The sequence below is a fragment of the Phyllobates terribilis genome, unplaced genomic scaffold (genome assembly GCF_046119375.1).
Source record: "Phyllobates terribilis strain yellow unplaced genomic scaffold, ASM4611937v1 Scaffold_13__5_contigs__length_258822181, whole genome shotgun sequence".
In the NCBI taxonomy this organism is placed as follows: domain Eukaryota; kingdom Metazoa; phylum Chordata; class Amphibia; order Anura; family Dendrobatidae; genus Phyllobates; species Phyllobates terribilis.
In genome coordinates this window covers 248,934,624-248,960,514 of record NW_027362773.1, presented here as the reverse complement: position 1 = coordinate 248,960,514, position 25,891 = coordinate 248,934,624, and the positions used below count along the sequence as shown (strand labels likewise).

Sequence of the window (25,891 nt, the reverse complement as noted above, 5' to 3'; positions counted from 1 at the left end):
CACATTTACTAGTAAAAGATCAGGTGTCTTCGGAAGTAATAGCTTCCAGAGGTCAGCGTTACCACTGTCTATTCGAAGTGCTGATTTTAGGACTACCTGTCCGCAGGGCTGTGGAGTTAGAGTCGGTGTCCATTTTGGTGGAGTCGGAGTCGGTATAAAATGGACCGACTCCGACTCCTAAAATATATAATAAATGGGGTAAAGTAGGTCAATGCAGTTTGTGGGGAATATTTTTTTTATAAGAATTTGGGAAAGTTATGAAATGTCCTATTCCTGATCTAAGGGTCTAGACTTGTAGCTGAGATGAATCTGTGCTACAGTAAATTTATCACTTAAACATGAGCCATGTATTAGGGAGTTGGAGTCGGAGTTGGAGTCATGGAAATTGAGGAGTTGGAGGTTTGGCTTACCGACTCCACAGCCCTGCCTGTCCGTACATACAATGCCCCCCCAACGTACGTTGACATCTTTGCCAGCCTTTTTTTCATTTGACAGTAAAAAGTGGAAAGGAGAGAAGTAAGAGAAGCGGAAGAGTCATGGGTGAATGGTTGGGGATCGGCTTGGGGGTAAATATGGGAAAGGTCCACAGTTCATCATAACCATAGATCCTGGTAATGGTCTCGATTTACCCTAAGTTTTAGGACTGGACAGAGAGAAAGGACCTCACCTTCATAGGACTATGAGAGTCTGTGTGTAGAACCTTTTCATGGTTACATAGAGGATAAAGTTTAAAAAAAGGTCACTGGTCCACAAAGTCCAACCTATAGACATAACATGTATGGCTATATAGGAATTGCTCCATATTAGGGGAAAACTTTCTAGAATTTCAGAATAAATCAGTTGATTAATGTCCTATCTCCAAGTACCCGTAGTTTGAATTACTTTAGTTTTTCTTCTGATTTTCGGCAGAAGGGTAAAGTTCCCCAGCCTTTGGGCTTCATACTTGCTGGGTGGAGATGTGCTCCTGCTTGATTGACAGTTCAGACTAGCGGCATTGTGCACCACCGGCTTGAACTGTGCGCTTCCTGATGCTGTACCATCCCACTCCAGCGATCCAGCTATCTATTGTTTCGGAAAAATCGGAGAATGTAGCTGTTTCTGAAATATGCTATCCTTAGCCGAGGATTTTCCTTTAGTGGATTCCCGTTATCAGCAGAGCGTCGTGTCTGTGGAGCTCACGCGAGCTACAGCACCAGGAACAGACAAATTCACATGTACAATCATTGCTGTGTCGGAACAATGGAGGGCTTGTCCTTCTGATCAATGACTATCACTAAATCAGATATTCTGAAATACTGCTGTTTTTTAGGCTTTTCCAGTTTTTGAGGAGTATCGCATGTTGATTTCACATTAGTAACTCGCCTTTTTTTTCCTCAGTGCTTTCGAAGTGAGCAACAGTCAAGAACAGCAGCGGAAGTTGAGGGAGCAGCAACTGAAGCTCCAGATTGCACAGCTGGAGGCCGCTCTTAAGTCCGACCTCTCCGATAAAAACGAGATTCTTGATAGAATGAGACGAGAACGAGGTACGTATGCTATTTTGGCTTTGTACTCTCATGGCCGAAAGTGTTGGCACCCTTGAAATTGTTCCAAAAAATTAAAGAAGTTGTCCACTACTTTTCCATTGATGCCCTATCTGTAGGTTAGGGCAACAATGTTTGATTGGCCAGGGTTCCGCACCCGGCACTCCCGCCGATCAGCTGTCTTCAGTGCTCATGGTGACGGGACGGCGGCCGCAAGTACGCAATTGCGGTGCTTACCGTCTAGCTGTAGTGGCCGCCGGGGGTACTACACTTCCGCCTTCCATTGAATCGAATAGGAGGCTGATGTGCAGTACCCCGTGGCGGCCACAACAACTAGACGGCTAACCACCGCAAGTAAGCACATCCAACCGCCAGCACCGATAACAGCTGATCGGCGGGGTTGCAGGACCCTGGCCAATCAAATATTGATGCCCTATACTTTGGAGCATGTCCTGCTCTTTCAAAGTCACTTGTGCCAACTAACAGGTGTGGGCAATATGAAAATCACACCTGAAACCGGATACAAAGGGGAGACGTTGACTCATTCTCTGAATTGTGTGTCTGTATGTGTCACACTAAGCATGGAGAACAGAAAGAGGAGAAGAGAACTGTCTGAGGACTTGAGAACCAAAATTGTTGAACAATATAAACAATCTAAAGGTTACAAGTCCATCTCCAGAGTAACCAAATATTAAGCTGAGGGTGCTAACAATTTTATTTGACCCATTTTTGGGGTTTTGTGTGAAATTATGTCCAATTTGCCATTTTTCTCTTGGTTTTTTTTGTGTTGTTCCAATACACACAAAGGAAATAAATGTGTATAGCAAAATTAAGTGCAATAATTTTCTGGGAGAAATACAATTTCAAGGGTGCAAACACTTTCGGTTATGACTGTATGTTGTGTGCGTACATTTACATATTGATCCCTTTTGCATCACGTTGTACAGCGTCATATTAGATGATGGCGCTATATTACTCAGATCTATAATTTTAGATTTTGCAGGAAAATTATGAGGATCTGTCTACTGCCTTTGTTTACTACACTGTACTGTCAGGCTTCTGATCGCTTCTCTTTTCCCCGGCACTTTTTCATATTACATTACGGCTTCCCGACAGTTGACAAGTAGAGGAAGTTCTCGTCGTGTTCCACTCATGCTGTAGCTTATATGTCACTCTCATTTTCGGAAATTAGTAAAAATCAAGTTAGTTTATACAGAGCATGTCATTTTAATTACATTTCTATAGCGGAGTAAATTTTATAACCCAGTAGCGTGATGCTGCTTCTTATTTCAGAACAAGCCGAGAAACTCGACGAAGAGAACAGAAAACTCCAGCTGCGATGTCTAGAACAGAGGCATCAGCTTGATGAATTTCAGAACAGGCTGAAGTTTTTCACAAAGGTATAAATATGAAATACACAAATATGATTAAAAGGGTTGTCTCATAAATTACTTTTATCACATAATCACTGGAAAGATGATAAATCTTCCACGGATCCAAGGAGCAAGGGGCCAAAAATCCAGTATGAATGGATTGGTAGAGAGTAGTACCCCATTCACTTAATGAATGTTAGCTATGTAGTAATACAGTGCAAAAAATTGGTCTGCACTCAAATAAAACAAAGTAGACGAGGTGTTGGGGGAGTAGATATTAACCTAATAAGTCCTGATAGAAATAGGGTATTTAGCCTTTTTAAACCTACGAAATAAATAAATAATTAAAAAAATTACGTGGGGTCCCCCCTATTTTTCACAACCAGCCAAGGTAAAGCAGACAGATGCGGGCTTATATTATCAAGCTGGGAATGTCCCAGGTTATTGGGTCCTTCCCAGCCTAAAAATAGCAGACCAAAGCCCCCCAGAATTGGCGCATCACATGAGATGCGCTAATTCTGGCGTTTGCCCTGGAGTGGTGGCAATCGGGGAAATGGTTTATGGGGTGATGTCAGCTGTGTAATGTCCACTAGCATCAAGCCCAGGGGGTAGTAATGGAGAGGTGTCTATCAGACACCCCCATTACTAATCCAGTAATCAAAAATAAAAACACTCACACACAGAAAAAATAGTTTAGTTTTAAAAAAAAACTCTCCTACACCTCATTCACAAGTTTAATAAATAAAAAAAAAGCCATGAAGATCCAACGTAGTCCACCAAATCCGAAGTAGTCCAAAAATGGGAACCTGAGAGACATAAACAGAGAGAGGTAAAGAAATAAAAACAAGAAACACTCCCCCATTCACCAATTTAGTATTAAAAAGAAATCCCCGCAGCTCCAACATAATCCATCGAGATCCCACGACGTCCAGCGATTCTGTACAGCAACCTATGGAACGTCTCACGAGCTATGACATCAGTAACCCAAGTAGCGTCAATAGTTTTTTTGTTCTGATGAAGAAGTCTGTAGTACTTCGAAATGCGTTGACTGTATAAACAAAACAACGCAAATACTTTGTGTCTGGTTTTGGATCTATTATATGGGATACCAGCAGCGCAGGTTTATCCACAAATCCTACTTATCTGAGAGTAATGTAGCCGACAGAGGCAGGTCTAGGAGGAGCACAGAGTAATGTAGAAGGCAGAAAACAGGTCTAGGAGGAGCACAGGGTAATATAGAAGGCAGAGAACAGGTCTAAGAGGAGGAGCACAGAGTAATGTGGAAGAAAGGGAACAGATCTAGGAGGTGGCGCACAGAGTATTGTAGAAGGAAGAGGACAGGTGTAGAAGGAGGGTCTCAGAGTAATGTGGAAGGCAGAGAACAGGTCTAAGAGGAGGGGCACAGAGTAATACAGAAGGCAGAGAACAGGTCTAGGAAGTGGCGCACAGAGTAATGTAGAAGGAAGAGGACAGGTGTAGAAGGAGGGGCACAGAGTAATGTGGAACGAAGAGGCCAGGTCTAAAAGGAGGGGCACAGAGTAATGTAGAAGGCAGAAAACAGGTCTAAGAGGAGGAGCACAGAGTGATGTAGAAGACAGAGAACAGGTCTAAGAGGAGGAGCACAGAGTAATGTAGAAGGCAGAAAAAAGGTCTAAGAGGAGGAGCACAGAGTAATGTAGAAGTTAGAGAACAGGTCTAAGAGGAGGGGCACAGAGTAATGTGGAAGAAGGAGGACAGGTCTAGGAGGTGGCGCACAGAGTAATGTAGAAAGAAGAGGACAGGTCTAGGAGGTGGCGCACAGATTAATGTAGAAGGAAGAGGACAGGTCTAGGAGGTGGCGCACAGATTAATGTAGAAGGAAGAGGACAAGGTCTAAGAGGAGGGGCACAGAGTAATGTAGAAGGCAGAGAACAGGTCTAAGAGAAGGGGCACAGAGTAATGTAGAAGGAAGAGGACAGGTCTAGGAGGAGGAGCACAGAGTAATGTGGAAGGAAGAGAACAGGTCTAGGAGGTGGCACACCAAGTAATGTAGAAGGAAGACGATAGGTATAGAAGGAGGGGCAGAGAGTAATGTGGAAGGAAGAGGCCTGGTCTAAGAGGAGGGGCACAGAGTAATGTATAAGGAAGAGGACAGGTCTAGAAGGATGGGCACTGAGTTATATAGAAGGAAGAGGCCAGGCCTAAGAAAAGGTGCACAGAGTAATGTAGAAGGCAAAGAACAGGTCTAGGAGGTGGCGCACAGAGTAATGTAGAAGGAAGAGGACAGGTCTAAGGGAAGGTGCACAGAGTAATGTAGAAGGCAGAGAATAGGTCTAAGAGGAGGGGCACAGAGTAATCTGGAAGGAAGAGGACAGGTCTAGGAGGTGGCGCACAGAGTAATGTAGAAGGAAGAGGACAGGTCTAAGAGAAGGTGCACAGAGTAATGTAGAAGGCAGAGAGCAGGTCTAAGAGGAGGGGCACAGAGTAATGTGGAAGGAAGAGGACAGGTCTAGAAGGAGGGGCACAGAGTAATGTGGAAGGAAGAGGACAGGTCTAGAAGGAGGAGCACAGAGTAATGTGGAAGGAAGAGGACAGGTCTAGAAGGAGGAGCACAGAGTAATGTGGAAGGAAGAGGACAGGTCTAGGAGGAGAATCAGAGTAATGTAGCAGGCAGAGGACAGGTCTAGGATAAGGAGCACAGAGTAATGTCTGTTAGCTTTGGCAGTTAGCAAATCGTTAGTGACTTTGGTTAGGGCAGTTTCAGTGGAGTGGTGAGGACAGAAGCCGGATTGTAGGTTTTTGAAGAGCGAGTTGGATGAGAGGTTGAAGGAAAGTTCAATGTGGACACGCTGTTCAAGAAGGAGAATTATGGCAAATAGCTGCATGTAAAGTTTGGGTCAAGGGATGGCTTCTTCAGGATGAGTGTGACTATTCGCATGTTTGAAAGAGCAAGGGAAGACACCAGAGGTTAATGATAAGCTGAACAAATGGGTTAGGGCTGGGATAGTGAGTGATAACCACATCTCATGGGCACTTGATGTTGCAAGAAAACAGCTGTTTGATCCTCAAAACTGATTGGAGTGGCTGTGCGTTTTTGGGGTGAAGCATATGCCCACCCATTATCGGTTGCCGGACGCAGCGATTTTCAGCCACGCCATAGTCGCTCCGCTTGGCCCTATCCTAACAGCTCTGCCTGCAGAGCTCACAGCTTGGAGACATCGGTGGTCGTGACCTCAATGCCACCGTCTGTGTCGACAATTTATTTTTCCCTTATATAAAAGTGGAGACAGAAGCACAGATCACTTCAGATTAACAACTGCTTTACTTTTCACTTGACTTAAGAAAATCTGTTTGACAAGGACTTCATTAATGCCATGTTCCCGGCCTGTAAGGACATCTTGTAGAAAACAACATCCCCCTGTTACTTGCATCCATCAGACGTGTGAAAACAGCCCAGAGCAATTGCTGAGAACCTGCGCTGACAATACCAAACAAAAAAAGTCTATGTTAAATTAAAATTTTAATATCTGGCCTGTGGTTGTACGGACAGAAGATGACGTCTGGTGGCTTTCATTATTTAGAGCCACTCTGCGCACATCTTGGTGCTGGCTGGAGACGCACATCAGAGTTACTTCTGCTCATCTGACCGGCTTTCTTTCTGTTTCTTCTCACAGGAGAGCGATGTGGACGTGAACGAACTCAGCGAAGCCTTGATGCTGATAAAGGTAGTTCCCTCTCTTACCTGGATCAGACAACGTCCTGTTGATTTGCACGAGCGGCACATGTAACGTCCGTTCATATTCCTCATGCATACACTTAGAGGCCTTGCATTTTTCATTATGACATCAAAAGTGGATTAACGACATGGCCTGCTTTCAGTTTTGCAAAAGCCACTTTGTCCAATGTATTCCTCCTCCTCTCGCTTCTCTTTGCAGGTCTGATAAACGGCCTGTCCTGTACAGAGAGGTCACAGCCTCCATGTAGAAAGCAGGAGTATAGCCTGGTTCCTGTACAGTATACATAGTGCGCCAGTAATGTAAACTGGAGCCACCTTCATCCAATTTCCTAAGGAGCTCTCAGTACAATACATATAGTGCTGGAAGAAATCCACACAAACAAGGAGAAAGCATAGAGAACGCTGTGCACTGTAGGTGCTGCCCTGTCAGATTCAAATCCAGGACCCCAATGCTTCCAAGTAACAGTACAAATCCCTGAGCCGCTGTGCTGCCACGTACTACAACATTAGCCTCAGCACTCTACATGTTGCAGGCTTAAAGGGATTGTCCGGGTCTTTTACAATAATGGTCTATTTTATATCTGATCGGTGCGGATGCGACTCCCGGCACCCTTGCCGGTCAGCTGTTCCTAGTGCTGGCACCAGGCGGAAATGCTCAGTTGCAGACTGCACAGCTCTGTCCACTACATATACAACCCCTATTTAAATCAATAGGGGGAGGATGTTCAGTACCCGGCCGCGCCCACTATAAATTTGACGGAGCTTTACACCTATGCAACTGAGCACTTCTTCCTGGCATCGGGAACACCTGATTGGCGGGAGTGCCGGATGTCGCACCACCACCATTCAGATATTGATGACCCATCCTGTAGATGGGCCATCAATGTAAAAGTCCCGGACAACCCCTTTAAAGAGGACCTAGTCAAAAGTGAAAAAAGCAGCATATGTACAGTACAGACCAAAAGTTTGGACACACCTTCTCATTTAAAGATTTTTCTGTATTTTCATGACCATGAAAATTGTACATTCACACTGAAGGCATCAAAACTATGAATTAACACATGTGGAAATATATACTTAACAAAAAAGTGTGAAACAACTGAAAATATGTCTTATATTCTAGGTTCTTCAAAGTAGCCACCTTTTGCTTTGATGACTGCTTTGCACACTCTTGGCATTCTCTTGATGAGCTTCAAGAGGTAGTCACCGGAAATGGTTTTCACTTCACAGGTGTGCCCTGTCAGGTTTAATAAGTGGGATTTCTTGCCTTATAAATGGGGTTGGGACCATCAGTTGTGTTGTGCAGAAGTCTGGTGGATACACAGCTGATAGTCCTACTGAATAGACTGTTAGAATTTGTATTATGGCAAGAAAAAAGCAGCTAAATAAAGAAAAACGAGTGGCCATCATTACTTTAAGAAATGAAGGTCAGATAGTCCAAAAAATTGGGCAAACTTCTCTTCAACAACTGTTAAAAGGAGACTTTGTGCAGCAGGCCTTCATGGTAAAATAGCTGCTAGGAAACCACTGCTAAGGACAGGCAACAAGCAGAAGAGACTTGTTTGGGCTAAAGAACACAAGGAATGGACATTAGACCAGTGGAAATCTGTGCTTTGGTCTGATGAGTCCAAATTTGAGATCTTTGGTTCCAACCACCGTGTCTTTGTGCGACGCAGAAAAGGTGAACGGATGGACTCTACATGCCTGGTTCCCACAGTGAAGCATGGAGGAGGAGGTGTGATGGTGTGGGGGTGCTGTGCTGGTGACACTGTTGGGGATTTATTCAAAATTGAAGGCATACTGAACCAGCATGGCTACCACAGCATCTTGCAGCGGCATGCTATTCCATCCAGTTTGCGTTTAGTTGGACCATCATTTATTTTTCAACAGGGCAATGACCCCAAACACACCTCCAGGCTGTGTAAGGGCTATTTGACCAAGAAGGTGAGTGATGGGGTGCTACGCCAGATGACCTGGCCTCCACAGTCACCAGACCTGAACCCAATCGAGATGGTTTGGGGTGAGCTGGACCGCAGAGTGAAGGCAAAAGGGCCAACAAGTGCTAAGCATCTCTGGGAACTCCTTCAAGATTGTTGGAAGACCATTTCCGGTGACTGCCCCTTGAAGCTCATTAAGAGAATGCCAAAAGCAGTCATCAAAGCAAAAGGTGGCTACTTTGAAGATCCTAGAATATAAGACATATTTTCAGTTGTTTCACACTTTTTTGTTAAGTATATAATTCCACATGTGTTAATTCATAGTTTTGATGCCTTCAGTGTGAATGTACAATTTTCATAGTCATGAAAATACAGAAAAATCTTTAAATGAGAAGGTGTGTCCAAACTTTCGGTCTATACTGTATATGTTTGTATATTGGCCACACAGCATATGTGTGCACCTGTACATTCATTTAATACTACAGGTATACAGGCCCTATTTTTGGGGGATTTTCTTTTGCTTATTTGTAGTATACATTGGGGGCGTGGCCACTTCCATGGCTCAGCACCCTTATCAACCCATCTTTCCCAGACAAGATGTTAATTGCTAGCTACTGCCTGGTTTCCTTTCACTTCCCAGTTCAGATGACTTTGCGCATGGAGAGGTAGGACATCAGTGATAGGGACCATCCATATCTAGGTGCACCTTGACGTGGTCAAAAAAAATGTTGACTAAGTAACCTACGGTTTTAATGTTTACAGCAATAGTGGAGTTCATATATTCATTAATCACAATGTGCTGACGCATCGTGTATATATACCAGGTCAAGAGTGGACAGTTTTTGCTCTTACTCAGGTGTACGGCGGGAATAAAATATTTTGGAGGTTTTTTTTAACCCACCATTTGGTTCAAGAGATATGGGCCTTTTTATTTGGTAATAATTTTTATGGTCTTTTCCAATGGAGGCATGGCTTACAGAGTAGTGATGCAGAGCAGCCTAAAGACACGCCCCAGAGGATCCTGTGATACACGCCCCCTTATAAAGACTATATAAATTATCACTAAGTAAAAAAAGCCAAAATGTCTAAAAACATATATAATAATACAAAAAAATCTGAATAATCAAGCAACAGAAATCAAATAAGTTGGTGACAGGTTCTCTTTAAATGGTCACTGTCCTGTCAACTAATTTTGCATTAAAAAAATAAAACAAGAAAATAGAAGAAACTTTGCAAGATAATTATCAGAGAAATGTTCTTCTTCTTCCACTTATGTGCCACTTCTTCTGCCTCCTGAAGTCATCACTCACTCTAAAAAACAGTTCAAATAAGTTTTGGTTATAACAAAACAGACAGCCATTAAGGGAGCAGATTACAGCTGCTTATGGAGATGGACGAGGGAGGAGTAGAGTGAAAAGGAGCAGCACAGAAACAGATAGGCCAATACTGCTGCTCTTTTTTAGTGTTTATCTCACCCCATTGTTGGATTCACAGCTACACTGCTTAGTACTGCTGTGTAATGTTCTCTATGGAAACTGGAGAGCAGGAATCCCTCATGTCTGTGTATGTGTCAGAATTCCAGTTGTCCTACTACAGGTGGATCACTAGTTTGACCACCCCTTACCACTGGAGGCTTCTGGTGTGTTCTGCAATTGCCCTTTACTAAGATGGCAGATTCTGAAACTGTGGGATCCATCTTGTTTCCTGCTTGGGCCTACTTAAAGCCGCATGGATCTCTCACTCATTGCTTGAGTATTGTGTCTAGCTGTTAGCCTTGTTTCCAGTCTCCAAGTTCCTTAACATTCTCACCTATCTATGGATTGTTTCCTACAACACCTTTTGCTAACTACAAGAACTTCTACTACCGCTTGCTGTTCTGCTCGTGCTCCTTCGGCCACTGGTTTCCAGCAGTACTACTCCAGTATCTTAACAGTGTGCTGAGAGTAGATTGGAGACATCATAGCAGCAAGTCTCCACCCACCAGCTCAGAGACAATTCACAATTATAGCCTTCAGTGGGAAAAATTGGTGAAAAATAGTTTACAGCAGTTTTCATGGTAAATGTATTTCTAAACATTTTTATCAGGTTTTTCTTTTTAGTGTTCCGCATAACTATCTGTATTTGAAAAAAAACAAATCAGAAATCTTGCACTTTTCCTATTTTTTATACTTCCTGTTCTGCACATCAGTCTCATTGTCCTAATAGGCCAGACTACAATGAAAGTTAAACCTTCTATGCATAGTAGATAACACAGGATTTACCATTCACAATAGGTGATGTCACATCTCGCCTCTTCCCCCTCCTTTCACAATGGCCTTTGTCCAGATCAGAGCATGCTCAGATTTCAAGCTTTGTAGGCTTCAATACAGAAGATAAAGTTTGAGTCAGTCTCTTGCTGTCCATGTTCATGTGCACAGCAGGACGTAGAAGCCTAATACTAGGCCTAGTGGACAGTGTGAAAATTGTAAGATGTGTGTGTGTGTGTATATACAGTACAAGCCAAAAGTTTGGACACACCTTCTTATTTAAAGATTTTTCTGTATTTTTTCTGTATTTTCATGACTATGAAAATTGTACATTCACACTGAAGGCATCAAAACTATGAATTAACACATGTGGAATTATATACTTAACAAAAAAGTGTGAAACTACTGAAAATATGTCTTATATTCTAGGTTCTTCAAAGTAGCCACCTTTTGCTTTGATGACTGCTTTGCACACTCTTGGCATTCTCTTGATGAGCTTCAAGAGGTAGTCACCGGAAATGGTCTTCCAACAATCTTGAAGGAGTTCCCAGAGATGCTTAGCACTTGTTGGCCCTTTTGCCTTCACTCTGCAGTCCAGCTCTCCCCAAACCATCTCGATTGGGTTCAGGTCTGGTGACTGTGCAGGCCAGGTCATCTGGCGTACCACCCCATCACTCTCCTTCTTGGTCAAATAGCCCTTACACAGCCTGGAAGTGTGCTTGGGGTCATTGTCCTGTTGAAAAATAAATGATGGTCCGACTAAACGCAAGCCGGATGGAATAGCATGCCGCTGCAAGATGCTGTGGTAGCCATGCTGGTTCAGTATGCCTTCAATTTTGAATAAATCCCCAACAGTGACACCAGCAAAGCACCCCCACACCATCACACCTCCTCCTCCATCCGTTCACCTTTTCTGCGTCGCACAAAGACACGGTGGTTGGAACCAAAGATCTCAAATTTGGACTCATCAGACCAAAGCACAGATTTCCACTGGTCTAATGTCCATTCCTTGTGTTCTTTAGCCCAAACAAGTCTCTTCTGCTTGTTGCCTGTCCTTAGCAGTGGTTTCCTAGCAGCTATTTTACCATGAAGGCCTGCTGCACAAAGTCTCCTCTTAACAGTTGTTGAAGAGATGTGTCTGCTGCTAGAACTTTGTGTGGCATTGACCTGGTCTCTAATCTGAGCTGCTGTTATCCTGCGATTTCTGAGGCTCGTGACTCGGATAAACTTATCCTCAGAAGCAGAGGTGACTCTTGGTCTTCCTTTCCTGGGGAGGTCCTCATGTTAGCCAGTTTCTTTGTAGCGCTTAATGGTTTTTGTAACTGCACTTGGGGTCACTTTCAAAGTTTGCCTAATTTTTCGCACTGACTAACCTTTACTTCTTAAAGTAATGATGGCCACTCGTTTTTCTTTACTTAGAATTTGTATTATGGCAAGAAAAAAGCAGCTAACAGTCTATTCAGTAGGACTATCAGCTGTGTATCCACCAGACTTCTGCACAACACAACTGATGGTCCCAACCCTATTTATAAGGCAAGAAATCCCACTTATTAAACCTGACAGGGCACACCTGTGAAGTGAAGACCATTTCCGGTGACTACCTCTTGAAGCTCATCAAGAGAATGCCAAGAGTGTGCAAAGCAGTCATCAAAGCAAAAGGTGGCTACTTTGAAGAACCTAGAATATAAGACATATTTTCAGTTGTTTCAGACTTTTTCGTTAAGTATATAATTCCACATGTGTTAATTCATAGTTTTGATGCCTTCAGTGTGAATGTACAATTTTCATAGTCATGAAAATACAGAAAAATCTTTAAATGAGAAGGTGTGTCCAACTTTTGGTCTGTACTGTATATATAATATATTACACTTTTCAAAAAAATAAAGGGAACACTCAAATAGCACATCCTATGTGACCAGCATGACCGGTTTGGCAGTGGGTCAGTAATGGTGTGGGGTGGCATTTCTTTGGAGGGCCGTACAGCCCTCCATGTGCTCGCCAGAGGTAGCCTGACTGCCATTAGGTACCGAGATGAGATCCTCAGACCCCTTGTGAGACCATATGCTGGTGCGGTTGGCCCTGGGTTCCTCCTAATGCAGGACAATGCCAGACCTCATGTGGCTGGAGTGTGTCAGCAGTTCCTGCAAGATGAAGGCATTGAAGCTATGGACTAGCCCGCCCGTTCCCCAAACCTGAATCCGATTGAGCACATCTGGAACATCATGTCTCGCTCCATCCACCAATGTCACGTTGCACCACAGAGTGTCCAGGAGTTGGCGGATGCTTTAGTCCAGGTCTGGGAGGAGATCCCACAGGAGACCATCCGCAACCTCATCAGGAGCATGACCAAGTGTTGTAGGTAGGTCATACAGGCACGTGGAGGCCACACATAATACTGAGCCTCATTTTGACTTGTTTTAAGGACATTTCATCAAAGTTGGATCAGCCTGTAGTGTGTTTTTCCACCTTAATTTTGGGGTTGACTCCAAATCCAGGCCTCCATTGATTAATAAATTTGATTTCCATTGATGATTTCTGTGTGATTTTGTTGTCAGCACATTCAACTTTGTACAGAACAAAGTATTCAATGAGAATATTTCATTCATTCAGATCTAGGATGTGTTATTTGAGTGTTCCCTTTATTTTTTTGAGCAGTGTATATATTCTTATATAGATGGTGATCTGAAATGCACACTCTGTCTGGTTTCCCCGGTATTGCTGGTGGTGTGAGCTTTCACATGATTGCACCTATGCGATATGCATACATGCAGCCAAGCGCCAACTAATCTCATCTGGCTTCTTTCAGTAGAAGCACATTGAGAGAAGCTAAACACGTCTAGTCGGCACGTGATCATGCGTCTCCAAACACCTACGTGCATTGATGTGACCATTCGCTCGCATCACCAATACCAGGGAATCGAGACCACATGCTTGCGGTCACTATTGACTCCAGACTTTACTGTCAAACCTAGACAACCCTTTTAAGTGCTCTGCGGGTGACAAATCACGCAATGCTTAATTTGCACATAGCAAAAAATCACGGATTTCTCCGGATTTGGGTAATGGATAGCATATATAAACGTACCCATGCATTTATCTCTCACTCCCCATAGCAAAAAAAAAACAAAAGAAATTAACTGGAATATAAGTTGTTATGCATGCAACATGTAGGTGCATGTTCACACTGGCCACTAAACAGACAAAGCCTAAGATAAAAACAAAATGAGCAAATACCTTGTAGTAAGTAAAAATCCCACACCGCGACAAGGTGACCCCACTCATTATGGTCCTAACCTCTAGTATTAAAATGGATTTCTCCGGACTCGGGTAATGGATAGCGGATATTATGATACCGATGCAATTATCTTTCACTGCTCATATCAAAAAAACAAAATAAATGAACTGGAATATAAGCTGTTATGCATGCAACGTGTAGGAGCATGTTCACACTGGCCACTTAACAGCCTATGTTAAAAATAAAGTGAGAAAATACCCTGTAGTAAGTAAATAAATAGCAATAGTACATGAAAATAACTTGGGTTACTTAGTTAACAACATTGTTTTGAGAAAACAAAAGTAAAAAGCCACCCCACCATGACAAGGTGATCCCATTCGGTACGGTCCTAGAGTATTAAAATGGATTTCTCCGGATTCGGGTAATGGATGGCAGATATAAAGGTATCGATGGTTTTATCTGTCACTGCCCATAGCAAAAACTAAAAGAAATTAACTGGAATATAAATTGGTATGCATGCAACTTGTAGGCACATGTTCACACTGGCCACTAAACAAGCAAAATGAGCAAATACCCTGCAATAAATAAATAAATACATGGCAATAGTGCATGAAAATAACATGGGATACTTTAGTTAACGTTGTTTTGATAAAGAAAACGTAAAAGCCATCCCACCACGTCAAGGTGACCAAACTCGGGGCGGTCCTAACCTCTAGTATTTAAATAGATTTCTTCTGTTTTGGGTAATGCATAGCGGATATAAATGTACAGATGCCCATAGAAAAGGTTGATTTTGCTGACACATTACCTATATGTGTGGTATACAGGGTTATACATCTAGAATCAGTACTTCAGGGCTCACCTACAGATATCAGAGATAACGTTATTTGTTTGCGTTCCTATACACCACAGCGGGGGAAAGACCTCACAAGAACGGCACTTTGTGACTCACAGATTATCTGTTCCATGTCTTTGTGATGCCTGTGGTATGCAGGTCCTGCGTCTCCTGCGGAGCTTTGCTCATCAGCTATGGATCTCCCTGTAATCGGCATGTGCACTTTGTCTCCATAATTGCTTGTGGCTTGTGATGCATGTGGCTCAGACCTAATTTTGGCACCATAACAATTACAAACAGACCGGACCAATAGCGCAGGCCAACAAATACTCATAATAAAGTCATAATTACTTGGCATTAGCAGTGGCTTTGTTAATCATCAACATCTTTGCTTCTTTGGGTATTATTAAATGCTACATTTTCCAGAATCACAAGACGGTTCTCCAAGGTCCTTTACCCCCCCTTCCCACCACCCCTACATGCACAATGTTAGAAAATGACCAGGACACGACAAATACGTATTTTATTAAAGGCCTTCAATACTTCCATGTATAAGGTAGGATTATGTTAGCCTTAGTAAAACAATATCATCTTCCTCAGGCACGCAAGCAACAGAAGAACGGAGATCTAATGTTTTTGGAAAAGGTGGAGGATGATGTCAATAAGGACCTTGAAAAATCATTAAGAAACCTTCAGGCAAACCATGCCGAAACTGTCCAGGAGCTGGAGAAGACCAGAAACATGTTGATAATGCAACATAAAATCAACAAGGATTATCAGGTAATCCCGTCCTGGCCTCTATAATCAGTGTAGTGTGACCGAGGGCCATAATATCACATTGTATCAGCCCCAAGGGCCTCAAAAACACCTAGGGGCCCATTCATTAGGACTGGCATAGAGGATGCTCACACTACGCCAATCTTAATGAATGTAACCATACAATCACTCTAATCCTATTTCTTCATTTTTTATTTTTTTTACAATGAGATTTTCTAACTTTGGCTCCCCCTGTTTAGCTGGGAGGCGGGGGTTTCTATACACTGTGTGCAGAATTATTAGGCAAGTTGTATTTTAGAGGATTATTTTTATTATTGATCAACCACTATGTTCTCAATCAACCCAAAAGACTCATAAATATCCAAGCCTAATATTTTTGGAAGTTGGAGTGGGTTTTTTTTAGATTTGGCTATCTTAGGAGGATATCTGTTTGTGCAGGTAACTATTACTGTGCAGAATTATTAGGCAACTTAATAAAAACCAAATATAATCCCATCTCACTTGTTTATTTTCACCAGGTAAACCAATATCAGTGCACAAAATTTAGAAATAAACATTTCTGGAATGCAAAAACCAAAACCAAAAAAATTAGTGATGATTATAGCCCCCTTTCTTTATGATGACACTCAACAGCCTTCCATCCATAGATTCTGTCAGTTGCTTGATCTGTTTTTCATCAACATTGCGTGCAGCAGTCACCACAGCCTCCCAGACACTGTTCCGAGAGGTGTACTGTTTTCCCTCCCTGTAGATCTCACATTTTATGATGGACCACAGGTTCTCTATGGGGTTCAGATTAGGTGAACAAGGGGGCCATGTCATTATTTTTTCTTCTTTTAGACCTTTACTGGCCAGCCATGCTGTGGAGTAGTTGGATGGATGTGATGGAGCATTGTCCTGCATGAAAATCATGTTTTTCTTGAACGATACCGACTTTTTCCTGTACCACTGCTTGAAGAAGTTGTCTTCCAGAAACTGGCAGTAGGTCTGGGAGTTGAGCTTCACTCCATCCTCAACCCGAAAAGGTCCCACAAGTTCATCTTTGATGATACCAGCCCATACCAGTACCCCACCTCCACCTTGCTGGCATCTGAGTCGGAGTGGAGCTCTCTGCCCTTTACTGATCCAGCCTCTGGCCCATCCATCTGGCCCATCAAGAGTCACTCATTTCATCAGTCCATAAAACCTTTGAAAAATCAGTCTTAAGATATTTCTTGGCCCATTCTTGACGTTTTATCTTATGTTTCTTGTTCAAAGGTGGTCGTTTTTCAGCCTTCCTTACCTTGGCCATGTCCCTGAGTATCGCACACCTTGTGCTTTTTGATACTCCAGTAACATTGCAGCTCTGAAATATGGTAAAACTGGTGGCGAATGGCATCTTGGCAGCTTCACGCTTGATTTTCCTCAATTCATGGGCAGTTATTTTGCGCCTTTTTTGGCCAACACGCTTCTTGCGACCCTGTTGACTATTTGCCATGAAACGCTTGATTGTTCTGTGATCACGCTTCAAAACTTTGGAAATTTCAAGACTGCTGCATCCCTCTGCAAGACATCTCACAATTTTGGACTTTTCAGAGCCCGTCAAATCTCTCTTCTGACCCATTTTGCCAAAGGAAAGAAAGTTGCCTAATAAATAAGCACTCCTTATATAGGGTGTTGATGTCATTAGACAACACCCCTCCTCATTACAGAGATGCACATCACCAGATTTACTTAATTGGTAGTTGGCTGTCAAGCCTATGCAGCTTGGAGTAGGACAACATGTATAAAAAGTATCATGTGAGCAAAATACTCATTTGCCTAATAATTCTGCACACAGTGTAAAGCACTAATAGACAGGTTGGAGTACATAACTTTCTCATTTCTCTTAGGCTGAAGTGGAAACGGTGACACAGAAGTTGGAGGACATGAGCCGAGATTACGAAATAAAGTTGGAGCAGTACGCTCACCTTCTCGATGTCAGAGCAGCACGGATCCGCAAACTAGAAGGTAAAAATAATTGGGTGATGAAACGTTCCTGTCATCTCTGGAACAAAGTAATGGTCGCGGTTCATCTCTGATCACCTGGTACAAAATAAATCAGTGTATGGCTTCATAGAAAGCGTCTGCAGAAAGATGGAAAAAGGGGGAGAGAGCTTAAACCCTTAACGACAAGTGCCAAGCACTTTCCTGGAGTGGGTGTATGAAGCCGGCTCAGGAGATGAGCTCGCACCATACCTGGCAGATGATGGCTGTGTTATTCAGTTATCATCTACCTCTAACAGCTGCAAGTGGAGCTCAGCTTTGCCCACTACTTCTAAATACTGCTGTTAATTTCTGACTGGGACATTTACAGCGCTCGGCCTGGGGTCACGCAGTTCCATGCAACTATTGGCACCCCTGCAACATGATCGCAGGGTGCTGATGGGTTGTTACAGTAGACGAGAGTCTACTGCAGACCCCCGTATCTCCCCCGTATATGGCTGGTGGTCATGGGAGACCAACATTTTTACTATGTATGTATAACGTGTGATCAGACGATCGTACGTTCAAGTCCCTTAAGGGGCCAAAAAAAATTATTTAAAATTATATATATATACTAAAAATTTGAATCTCCTCCTTTTCCCGCATTAAAGGAATAAAACAAATACACAAACTTGGTCACCATCCGTAAAAGTCCAATCTATCAAAATATACAATTAATTAACCCAATCAGTAAAAACTGTTGAGAAACAAAGCAAAACGCCAGAATTGCAGTTATTCTTTTGTCGCAACTCCACCAATAAAATGCAATAAGAAACAATGAAAAGGTTGTATCTACCCCAAAATGGTATGAATAAAATCATCACCTCGCAACTCAAAAAATAACATCACCAGAGCATTACCTAGCCACCATCTTACTTTATTGTAGGCATCACCAAGCCACCGCTGTGCTTCACTGTAGGTATCACTGGGCCACTGCTATGCTTCACTGTAGCCATCACTGAGCCACAGTCTTGCTTCACTGTGGGCATCACATAGCCACCATCATGCTTCACTGTAGATGTTCCTGAGCCACCACCATGCTTAACTGTAGGCATCACCTACCCGCCACTGCTATGCGTCACTGTAGGCATCACCGAGCCACCTTCATTGTTCACTGTAGGCAGGATGTTTTTTTCTGTATTTGCTTCATTTTTCCACCTTAAAACATACCACTAATCCATTCAGTTTTGTTTCATTAAGCCACAGAAGAGAATCCCAGAACTTTTGTGGTTTACGTATATAGTTCTGAGCATATTGGAGCACATTTTCTTGTGCTTTTTGGTCCGTAGAGGTGATGTCCAGGTTGTGTACCCAGTGTTCCTTTTATGACCTCTGTTTCCAGCTGTATTTCTGGAGTCATTAATGGCTTTACTATCTTTTTGGATTTTTTTCCTTGTTTGTGTAAATCAATGATATCTAACTTTTTGGACCACCTTCTTCACTTACCCATATTTCTAACATGCAACTAAACATCATAGTGAATAAAGCCCCTGTCAGTCCAGGAATTTTAAGTGTTTTATCTCAAGCACACCTGATAAAACGAAGGAAGCCCTTGATGATTACACCAGGGGGCCGATCCGCTGCCCTCACCAGTCTTAATGATCGGACTCACCGGAGTATGGTGTACCTAATTTATTAGTAGGCGCATACCACTTAATGAATTTGGCACTTCTATTAGCTGGCGTGTGCCTCCAGAAATGTACTCTAGTCGGGGAATGGAGTACTTGTCTGGAGTAAGTTATGTCATTAAAGTAGCATAACATTTCATGAATTTGACAGATGGGTGTATTCTGTCTATGCTATGCTCATATTGACCTGGTATAAACGACAAATGTCACTATTTTTGCGTAACTTCCAAGTTAGGTATTTTATGCCAGAAATCTGGTCTAAGCACCTTACTAGGTGAAGTGACCCTCAATTATTACCGGATTTATAAATGTTCCCTCTTTATGAGGGTCTCTGTTTAGGGGGTTGATTAATTACAAGACTGCAGTATTCATTTAAAGGGGTTGTGCCACCATAATGAATACTTTTAACCGAGCCGAAAATGTGGAAATAAATGGTTTTATGATTTACATTTATTAAAAATTATGCTGCATTCAATAAATACCAAGCTTTTATCTTCTGAAGTATGCTCACTAGTGCCCCCTGGCGTTATTCCATCACATCCTCGTAGTGGGCGATCAGCTGGTCGAGTTTGCACAGTTCCTGTCATCATAAGAGGTCCCCCCAGCTCCCCACCCCCAGTGTGCACAAAGTAATCTCCCTCACTCAAATCTGACAGTGCATGGAGCAGATTCCTATATTATTCTTTATGGTGGCACAACCCCTTTAAGGGGTTTTCCACCTTTGGGGACAATTTTTTTTTGGTCTTCATGTATTTGGGGCTAAAAATGACTTTTGCATTAAAAATTGTGCATCATTTTTTTTTTGTAGCTGCTGTTTTGTACTGCCTATTGCTGGCTGCAGAATGAGTTACCTGAGAATCCATCAGTGAGATCGTTCTGACAGTCTTAAGGGATAGTTTGCAGATCTTTTTATTTGCCTCTCAGCTGATTGATGGCCACAGACCACATCACCGTTTAATGTGTAAGGAAGCAAAGAGCCTGTAAAAGCCAAATTTTTACTTGAAACCCAATTGCAAAAATAATTTTTAGCCCCAAATGCATGCATTTAAGTAAAAAAAAATGGCCCCAAAGATGAATGACCGAAGTGACATTTTGTGTAGAAATCACAGAAGTCGCTTTTCACCTTACATCAATAGCAATCAGTATCTTGTGACTTTTTTTCCAGCCCAATTGAAGGATATTGTGTACGGTACAAAGCAGTACAAGTTCACCCCGGACATAACGCCAGATGATGATGTGGAAGAATTTGATGAATCCTTGCACTTACAAAGGGGTGAAAATCTCCTAGAGATCCATATATCCAAGGCGGTGTTCTCTCCAGCGGCGATCAACAGCTTTGGGGACCGAGAGCCCGCCACCTTCTGCACATACGCGTTTTATGACTTTGCTCTTCAGACGACTCCCGTCGTAAGGGGTTTGCAACCATCCTACGAGTTCAGATCTCAATATCTGGTGCGAGTCGATGACTTTTTCCTCCAGTTCCTGCAGAAGAACACTGTCCCACTGGAGGTTCACTTGGCCATTGGCACCGATTATAAGACGGTCGCTGCGTGTCAGCTGAGATTCCATGATGTCCTAGAGAAGACCGGGAGCCTATACTCCAGCGCTGTGTTGGTTGGTAAGAACAGAAGATTTATGTAGCTTGAACGATGGTCACCAGTTGGATGTGACCTTGATGTTCTCCTTTTTTTATTTCAGGAGCTAACAATGACATTAATAACTACGGCACAGTGGAGTATTGGGTGAGGCTTAAAGTTCCCATGGAGCAAGCAATTCGGCTCTACAAGGAGCGCGCTAAGGCTCTTGGCTATATCACATCAAACCTTAAGGATCCTCTTCAGAATGATCAGGTCATTACTCTTCTCTTAGGGCTCTTTCAGATGTCCATGATCATCTGTCCATCTTGATTCGCAATGCATGGACTGGCCGCACAATCCCCGGCCCAAAGCTGTCACGTTCCACTCTGGAGGCTTGCGGCCAGTCTGTTCATTGCGATCCAAGATAACGGATGTCTGAAAGAGCTCTTACGCCTTCTTTTTAGTAACCACTACTATTTTGTTAGGGCAAATGCAGACATGGAGAATTTTCTCCAGATTTTGCTTCGTCTGCGGCAGCGTACAGTACACGTGAACAGGGTTTTGAAAACACCTACAACATGGCACTTAAATAATAAAGGAACACAGATTTTCATTGTGCTGCGGAAATGAATACGGATGAAATTCACTTTCTATCTGCAGCAAAATAAGCAAATAAAACATACATTTCATCGTGCAATCGCCATAGTTTTGCTGCGAGACCCTCAGCAGAAACATTTTGACCAGTTCCGTTATGACAGTAGGGCAAATAAAAATGGTTGTTCTGATAGGGCAACTTTATATATTTGTAGAGCGCTATTAAGTCTCCTCAAAGAGAAGACTGAGAGGAGACTTAATAGCTGTCTACAAATATCTCAAGAGCTGTCACACTGTAGAGGGATCATCTTTATTCTCATTTGCACAAAGAAAGACTAGAAGCAATGGGATGAAACTGAATGGGAGAAGATACAGATTAGATATTAGAAAAAACTTTTTGACAGTGAGGATGATCAATGAGTGGAACAGGCTGCCACGAGAGGTGGTGAGTTCTCCTTCAATGGAGGTTTTCAAACAGAGGCTGGACAGACATCTGTCTGAGATGGTTTAGTGAATCCTGCATTGAGCAGGGGGTTGGACACAATGACCCTGGAGGACCCTTCCAATTCTAACATTCAATGATAATGCATGCAAGGAATCGATCTGGTAATCAAAATGTGAAAATAATCTTTGGAAGTTGGCCAACATATTCTGCTTGACTTACCATGGACGGAGCCGCGAGGTCCGGAGCACTGTCCCTCTGACAGTCCTACCGGCTAGCTTCACCACTGCTGCATTGATTGACAGCGACGGCTTCAGTTGAATCAGTTTGCGTGAGAAAGGCTAATCTGCACACGTGCCGATATTGTGACGAATGAGATGTCAGCAGAGGCAGCGGTGGCCCAAGTGAAGGCAGCGCTGTCAATTAATGTAGGTGGGGCGAAGTTAGACAGCAAAACAGTCGGAGGGGGGCGTCTCAGATTATGCAGCCCGGTCTACCTAAGAAGGTTTTCTCCAAAACTAGCCAACACATTTTTAAAGGCATTATCCAGCTCTTTAAACTATTAATATTAAAGAGGTTGGCTGCTACTTTTTTTTTTTTTTTTTATTGATGCCCTATCCTTACAATCAGTGGGGGAGTGATCAGATATTGATGGCTTATTGTAAGGATAGCGCATCGATCAGCTGGTACCGGCACCAGCTGGAAGTTCTCTTCCAGCAGCTCCGTCAAAACTATATTGGCTGAAGATCCACCACCACCGACCACTATAGAAATGATGGCATATCATCCCAGAACTTCCAGCTTCTACTGCTGCTGGTAACTGCTGATCAGGGCATCAATAAAAAGATCTAAGGATAGGGCATCCATAAAAAAAATAGTGGTCAACCCCTTTAAATTGTTGACCATCTGCACCCTTTCTTGTACTTGTCTGCGCCATTTTTTATTTGAGCAACTCAAGATCTCGCAGCATCTTTCCATTCACCATCACTTTTAACAGTTCGGATAACCCCTTTAAACTAGCGACATGGTTCTGTGCTGTTACTAAATCGCTAATATAGTTTTTTCTTTAATCATAGCATATTGTTACTCTTGTCCCCACAGGCATCAACTGTGAGAAAAAAGGAGCACTTGGGCCTAAAGGAGGACAACGTGAATGAGCTCTTCATCACCATAAACAGTTGCTGCAATTTGCAGCCCGGGGAGCTTTCTCACCAGCCCAGCCCTTATGTCGCCTACACCTTTTTCCACTTCAGTGACCACTACACTCCCATCGTCACAAGCAGCAATAATCCTCACTTTGAAGATCACAAGTGCTTTCCAGTCCCGATGACGGCTGCTCTGGACCGATATCTGAAGTCTGATTCCCTGGTTCTGTATGTTTTTGATGATGAGGAAATGAGCGGAGCGTACCTGGGTAAAGCCAGGGTTCCTCTCATCCCGCTGGCTCATGATAAATGCGTTTCAGGTACGAAAGTGTTATTTGACTTAGAAAATCCATTTTCCAGCACCCTATTAGGGGATTGTTGGTTAGGCCTTGTTCAGACGTTAGTGATTTTTCTGGTACGTGGAAAGACGGACGAATTTCCATCAGTGTACGGGATCATATTTTCATCACGGTTTGGTCCGCTTGGACTGGCCCACAGGAGAACAGGAGAATTCTCCAGTGGGCCCCCAACCTATTATATGAGCAGTACTTGGCACAATACACTCCATTCACTATGTACAGTGAAAGGCAGCATCTTATTCATTTAACAATCGACCAAGTTCATTGTTATATAAATTTGTGATAGAGGATAAAGTCACATTTACATGTAGCTGAAAAGTTGGTTAATGGTGGGCCCTCGGCACCCCAGGCCGACACTGGACCGTCTGTGTCTCAGTTTTTACTATTAAAGTTTCATAGTTTTTTCCTGAATGTAATGAAAAACTGATGGTGAAAAATAGACAGCATTAGGATGTAACTTGGATACCATCAGTGAGCTGTCCCAGTTTTTCACTGACCCAAGAACATGTCTCTATCTAATTTTACAGACTTTTTTGAGAAAACAGACGGAGACGTGTACATACTCATAGACTGTGGGTACATGTTCTATCCGTGAACAACACAGGCAGACCACGGACAAATGAATGTGGCCTTAAAGGGGTTCTTGGCATAGGCTATCAATATCAGATCGGCTGGGATCCTCTTCAGAGCTCCTTTTACTTTCACGTTGTCTATTTATGGTGGCTGCCAACTTAAAAGGCATTATTGTTTTTTCCAAATCTCTTAAAGGGGTTGTCCAACTTATACAGAAAGCTTCCTACTAGCCGTGACTGCTAGAATAACGAAACCATATATACTATATACCCTCCCTCCGTTCCAGCACTGCATTCCCGCCGCTCTAAACCATTGTACTATTACTTTGGCACGGCCCTACACCGCCGGTGATGTCTACAGCCAAGCACTGGGCTCAACAGTTTTATTATTATTATTTATTATTATAGAGCCATTTATTCCATGGCGCTTTACATGTGAAAAAGGGGGTATACATAGCAAAAACAATTACAATAATCTTGAACACAATGTGACGGCGACTGGTACAGGAGAGGAGAGGACTCTGCCCGCGAGGGCTCACAGTCTACAAGGGATGGGTGAGGATACAGTAGGTGAGGGTAGAGCTTCTCGTGCAGCAGTATGGTGGAGTGGTGGTTACTGCAGGTTGTAGGCTTGTTGGACGAGGTGGGTCTTCAGGCTCTTTTTGAAGGTTTCCATGGTCGGTGAGAGTCTGATATGTTGGGGTGGAGAGTTCCAGAGTAGGGGGATGCACGGGAGAAATCTTGTATGCGATTATGGGAAGAGGAGATAAGATGGGAGTAGAGAAGGAGATCTTGTGAGGATCGGAGGTTGAGTGCAGGTAAGTACCGGGAGACTAGGTCACAGATGTATGGAAGAGACAGGTTGTGGATGGCTTTGTTTGCCATGGTTAGGGTTTTGATCTGGAGTCTCTGGGCAATGGAGAGCCAGTGAAGGGATTGACAGAGAGGAGAGGCTGGGGAATAGCGGGGGGACAGGTGGATTAGTCTGGCAGCAGAGTTTAGGATAGATTGGAAGGGCGCGAGAGTGTTAGAGGGCAGGCCACAGAGCAGGAGGTTGCAGTAGTCGAGGCGGGAGATGATGAGGGCGTGCACTAGTGTTTTTGCAGATTCGTGGTTGAGGAATGTGCGGATCTGGGAGATATTTTTGAGTTGGAGTCGGCAGGAAGTGGAAAGAGCTTGGATATGTGGTTTAAAGGAGAGGTTAGAGTACAGGGTTACCCCGAGGCAGCGAGCTTCCAGGGACTGGGGAGAGTGGACAGCCATTGACTATGATGGATGGGTCAGTTGGGGGGGTTGAGTGAGATGGTGGAAAGATGATGAATTCTGTTTTATCCATGTTAAGTTTTAAAAATCTAGCAGAGAAAAAGGATGAAATGGCGGGCAGACATTGTGAGATTTTGGTTAGTAGGGAAGAGATATCGGGTCCGGAGAGGTAGATCTGTGTGTCGTCAGTATACAAGCAATACCACTGAGGCCAGTGATCGGCTGCGGCGTCACATGTGTTATAGGACTTGTGACGTCTGTGGCCAAAGTGAACCATACACTGGTGGGGACGCAGCGTTTTAATGGAGGGAGAGTATATATGGCTTCATTATTCTAACAGTACTGCTGTTAGTAAGCAGCCTTTTTTATAACTTGGACAACCCCTTTAAGGTGGACAATGCTGCAAAACTAAGCACTGCCTTCTAAGTAGGAGGAGCCCTATAACATTGAAAAGTTTGCAGTGCTCCCATGAGTGCCACCGTCCCTTTAAATAACTCATCTGCGAGGGTACAGAGGGTCAGAGCCCCCGATCTGATATTGATGGCCTGTTCTAATAAAAGGTCATGAATATTGGGCCTGAAAAACCTCGTTAATAGTAAAGAATTCATCTAACTAATAAACCACAACACAAGGCAGGAGGACCCGGCCTGTATGTGCGTTGTACAAGCC

The 25,891-nt window shown here is 43.2% G+C and overlaps 1 protein-coding gene and 1 long non-coding RNA gene across 3 annotated transcripts in view; one reads left to right on the top strand and one right to left on the bottom strand.

Annotated features, from left to right (window-relative positions):
• The window catches only part of RPGRIP1L (RPGRIP1 like), a 148,884-nt gene that overhangs the window by 79,004 nt on the left and 43,989 nt on the right, over positions 1 to 25,891 (top strand). For both annotated transcript variants that reach the window (XM_073659380.1, XM_073659381.1), the window contains exons 10-17: positions 1,378 to 1,523; positions 2,814 to 2,920; positions 6,547 to 6,597; positions 15,462 to 15,641; positions 17,510 to 17,627; positions 20,436 to 20,888; positions 20,969 to 21,120; positions 22,985 to 23,348. In XM_073659380.1, the coding sequence (XP_073515481.1) occupies positions 1,378 to 1,523; positions 2,814 to 2,920; positions 6,547 to 6,597; positions 15,462 to 15,641; positions 17,510 to 17,627; positions 20,436 to 20,888; positions 20,969 to 21,120; positions 22,985 to 23,348 (1,571 nt within the window). The remainder of the gene's footprint in view (positions 1 to 1,377; positions 1,524 to 2,813; positions 2,921 to 6,546; positions 6,598 to 15,461; positions 15,642 to 17,509; positions 17,628 to 20,435; positions 20,889 to 20,968; positions 21,121 to 22,984; positions 23,349 to 25,891) is intronic.
• Positions 9,804 to 15,112, bottom strand: LOC141174453 (uncharacterized). The gene is made up of 3 exons (XR_012252883.1): positions 14,979 to 15,112; positions 10,807 to 10,903; positions 9,804 to 9,856 (listed from the first exon to the last, which is right to left on the bottom strand). It is a non-coding gene; the product is annotated as an uncharacterized lncRNA (long non-coding RNA).